This window comes from Malania oleifera, chromosome 2, assembly GCF_029873635.1.
Source record: "Malania oleifera isolate guangnan ecotype guangnan chromosome 2, ASM2987363v1, whole genome shotgun sequence".
NCBI lineage: Eukaryota > Viridiplantae > Streptophyta > Magnoliopsida > Santalales > Ximeniaceae > Malania > Malania oleifera.
The window spans coordinates 106,978,405-106,982,198 of NC_080418.1; the positions used below are offsets into that span (position 1 = coordinate 106,978,405).

At 38.2% G+C, this 3,794-nt stretch overlaps 1 protein-coding gene across 1 annotated transcript; it reads right to left on the reverse strand.

Annotated features, from left to right (window-relative positions):
- Positions 1–1,229: 1,229 nt before the first annotated feature.
- On the reverse strand, positions 1,230–2,372 carry LOC131149466 (ethylene-responsive transcription factor 3-like). The gene is made up of 2 exons (XM_058099918.1): positions 2,227–2,372; positions 1,230–2,103 (listed from the first exon to the last, which is right to left on the reverse strand). Exon 2 carries the CDS (start codon positions 2,099–2,101, stop codon positions 1,403–1,405), a length of 699 nt encoding a protein of 232 aa, XP_057955901.1. The 5' UTR covers positions 2,102–2,103; positions 2,227–2,372; the 3' UTR covers positions 1,230–1,402.
- Between the last annotated feature and the right edge of the window lie 1,422 nt (positions 2,373–3,794).

Here is a 3,794-nt window from a genome sequence, read left to right on the forward strand (position 1 = left end):
ACAAGCAAACCGAGTGCCTTAGCTATTTTTTTCTTCTTCTAACAATAGGAAGAAAACCACTTAATTAAGATCCTCAAGCAAGAGAAAAATATATCTTGTAAAAAAAGACTTATTTTTTATTTTTTATTTTTGGTTTAATGAATGCTTATAAATAAGGCGGGAACTATTTTGTGGCAAACCACCTTCCCTAAGATCTTGCCACTGCAGCCTCCAATGGTTGACCAAGATCAAAATTCCCAAGAATATTCCCACAAATATTTGTACCTAAAGAAATATATCAATAATATTCCATCCGAATGTATATATGCCATTATATAATCTACCTCCTTTCATATCATAAGTATGTTCTAGAATACTTGCATTTTCTTCATTAAATTTTGTTTTTTTTATAACTCTTGAAAAACCTACACATCTCTTATACAATTGTGTTCCACACAAACTTGTTTGGCGCCTACTCACCAGTGCCACTTTGTACCTGCATTGCATGATCTCACTAGTATGCTACATTAGGAAAGAAGTTCAAAAGAGAAAAGAAAAAGCACCAAATTTTAATAGTAGAAGATTAGAAGGGGAAAGACACCAAAGTGCCCATCTCACACTTTACCCTTACAATGAATTTAACACGCATACACCAAGGCCTAACCTAACAACATTGTTGACCTCACTGCTCACATTCAAGTATGGCGATGTCACAATCTTTCTTAACGTGACTTTACCCTTCTCCAAATCTCATTTGGACATCAAAATTAATGTATTTTTTTAAGCACACAGACCCTCCTCATTTAGGATAGGAATTTGTACTTGGTACTACATTTTTTCAAAAAAAAAAAAATATATCCCCAAGATTTTAAAATACTCAAAACTTACATTTTTAAAAGAAAAGATATTTTCAAAATCAACCTTTTTGAGGATAACAAATAATTTCGAGTAGTTTTTGTTGAATATCTCATCATCAAACAATTGTTACCCTAAATAGGAAAAAAAAATAACAAAAAAAGATTATAAGAGGAGTTAAATAAAAAGGGCATAACCCTCCCATGTTTCATTTTTATGGAGACTATATAATGAGTTATACAACAAATAGGACACACAAGAGAAAAGAAGGGTAAAGATCAAATCGAGACAGGTATAGCATCCACTTCGGATTAGATCTCCTCTTAAAGTTGTAATTTGAACTTCAACAAAACAGACAAAATTTAAATGTCCATGGAGATGAAGAAACCCAGATCTCATAATCTATCAATAACATTTTAAAAATAATGAACCCCCAAAATCGAGTCTCTTCTACCACCAAGTAAAAAACCACGAATGATAGACGATAAGATGACAATTTCCTTTTGATTTTCGCGAGAAAAAAAACGAAGATAAAGAGAATCCACAAAATAAATATTTCAAGCAATAATCAAAGGCATAAAGTTGTGGCCTGAAAATCATCACCGGCAATTTCAACAACATCATCGTCCATGGGAGGAGGGAGGTTCAGATCAAACGGCAAGGGTTTGCGGAACGAAAAGCTGTGGCCGCCGTCATCGTCGTCGACCACTGACGCCGACGAGTCACAGTCGCTGTGGCACTCGTCCGGCGGCACCGGAGGCATCACGCGCGTCTTGACTCGCGGCTGCGCCGGCCGGTTCGAGGGCCTCGGGCCGCTAGAGGACTCCACGGTGCTGCTCAAACTGCTCGTTGCGGGCCTCTGGTGCGCCTGCACCGGTGCCGGCACCTGCATCTGCATCTGCACCTGCACCTGCACCGGGGGATCCTGATGATCTTCTCGCATGTAGCTGGGAACGTTCTGCCGAAGGGAAACCTCGTAGGCTTCAGATTCCGGCGGCGGCGGGGGGAAATTCGTCTTCGCTTTTGGCCCGCGGAGGGAGCGCGCCGCATCGTCGTAGGCACGCGCCGCCTCTTCGGCGGAGTCGAAGGTGCCGAGCCAAACCCGCGTCTTCTTCCAAGGGTCTCTGATCTCGGCGGCGAATCGACCCCACGGCCGCTTCCTGACGCCTCTAAATTTCATCTCGTTGGTTTGATCTCTCGACTCAATTGCTTCACCGGCCGCAGTTGCCGTCGCGACCGCCGCTCTGTGGCCTCTCCCTCGCCGCATGTCTTTGGGCAGATAACACAGGAAGATGATACAAGGGATGAAAGAGACACGGATTTGGTGAAAATAAAACAGAAAAAAAAATACAGAGAAGGAGATGGTAGAGGGAGATATATGGGACTTTGAACCTGGCTACCACCTCCAACAATTCATCAATCCGCTCTGTTCATGTCTCTGTTCTTCCCCTCTCTCTCTCTCCTGAATTTCTCTCTCTATGCTCGTTTCTCTCTCTGGAATGGACAAACCCGCTCCATTGCTCCTCCTTATGATCTCGCCCATTGTATTTAATTCGCGAAGGTGTAAAGATACATGAAATTAAGGCAGGCAATTGACCAAAAGAACCATTCCTTTCTTTCTTTTTTTGTAGTGATAATTCTGAATGCTGTGATTTCATTTTGGCACCCAAATATCAAGTTTAAGGTAATTTGCAATTATCCTTCAACAAGGTAGGTTTATGATTATAAGTTGCAGATTTTGCGATAGAAAGAAATGAAAATTTACAGTAATTGGGTTTCCATGTTGATTAGTTTAGCCATTCGCGACGTAAATAAATAATATCATTTGTGAAAAAGATTCTTAACGGTTATAACCGTTTTATATTATTTACTATTTTTTAATATAGAGTATTTTGACACGTCATAAAAAGAATTCATTTAGGCGATTCTAAACAACAGAAGTTACTTATCCCTATATTCATCGAGACAAACGAGGCTACAATCCTCGAAGATAAGGCAGATTATTCTCCCAGAAAGCTAGTCATTTGTTGCAGTTAAATCTTGTCAACAAGTACCTGCTTTAATATAATTTTTGTTTTTTTTGTTCCAGTTATACAACGATTCGATTCTTGGCAACTTATTCCTTATTTCTTTCCAAAAATATTAGTGAATTTAATATCTTAAACATTAAAGGACTCTTATGAAACTTGGGACTCCGGCTAACATGTTTATTTGCTCTTCTGAAACTTGGACTCCGGTCACCATTTTTGCTTTCTTTTTTTGCTATTTTTTTTAACATAGAGCATTTTGACACATCATAAAAAGAATCCATTCAGACGATTTAATTAACAAAAGTTACTTGTCCCTATATTCATCAAGCTTAACGAGGCTACAATCCTCGAAGATAGGGCAGGTCATTCTCCCAGAAAACCAATCGTCCATTGCAGTCAAGTCCTGTCAACAAGTACTTGCTTTAATATAGTTTTTTTTTTGGTTCCAGTTATACAACGATTGGATTTCTAGCAACATATTCCTTATTTATTCCCAAAAATATTAGTGAATTTAATGTCTTAAACATTAAAGGACTCTTATGAAACTTGGGATTCTGGTTAACATGTTTATTTGCTCTTCTAAAACTTGGACTCCATTTTTGCTTTTTTTTTTTTTTTTACTATTTTTTAATATAGAGTATTTTGACACGTTATAAAAAGAATCCATTTAGGTGATTTAATTAACTGAAGTTACTTGTCCCTATATTCATCGAGCTTAACGAGGCTATAATTCTCGAAGATAGGGCAGATCATTCTCCCAGAAAGCCAGTCGTCCATTGTACTTGAGTCCTGTCAACAAGTACCTGCTCTAATATAGTTTTTTTTTGGTTCCAATTGTATAATGATTTGACTTCTAGCAACTTATTCCTAATTTCTTCCCTAAAATATTAGTGGATTTAATGTCTTAAACATTAAAGGACCCTTATGAAA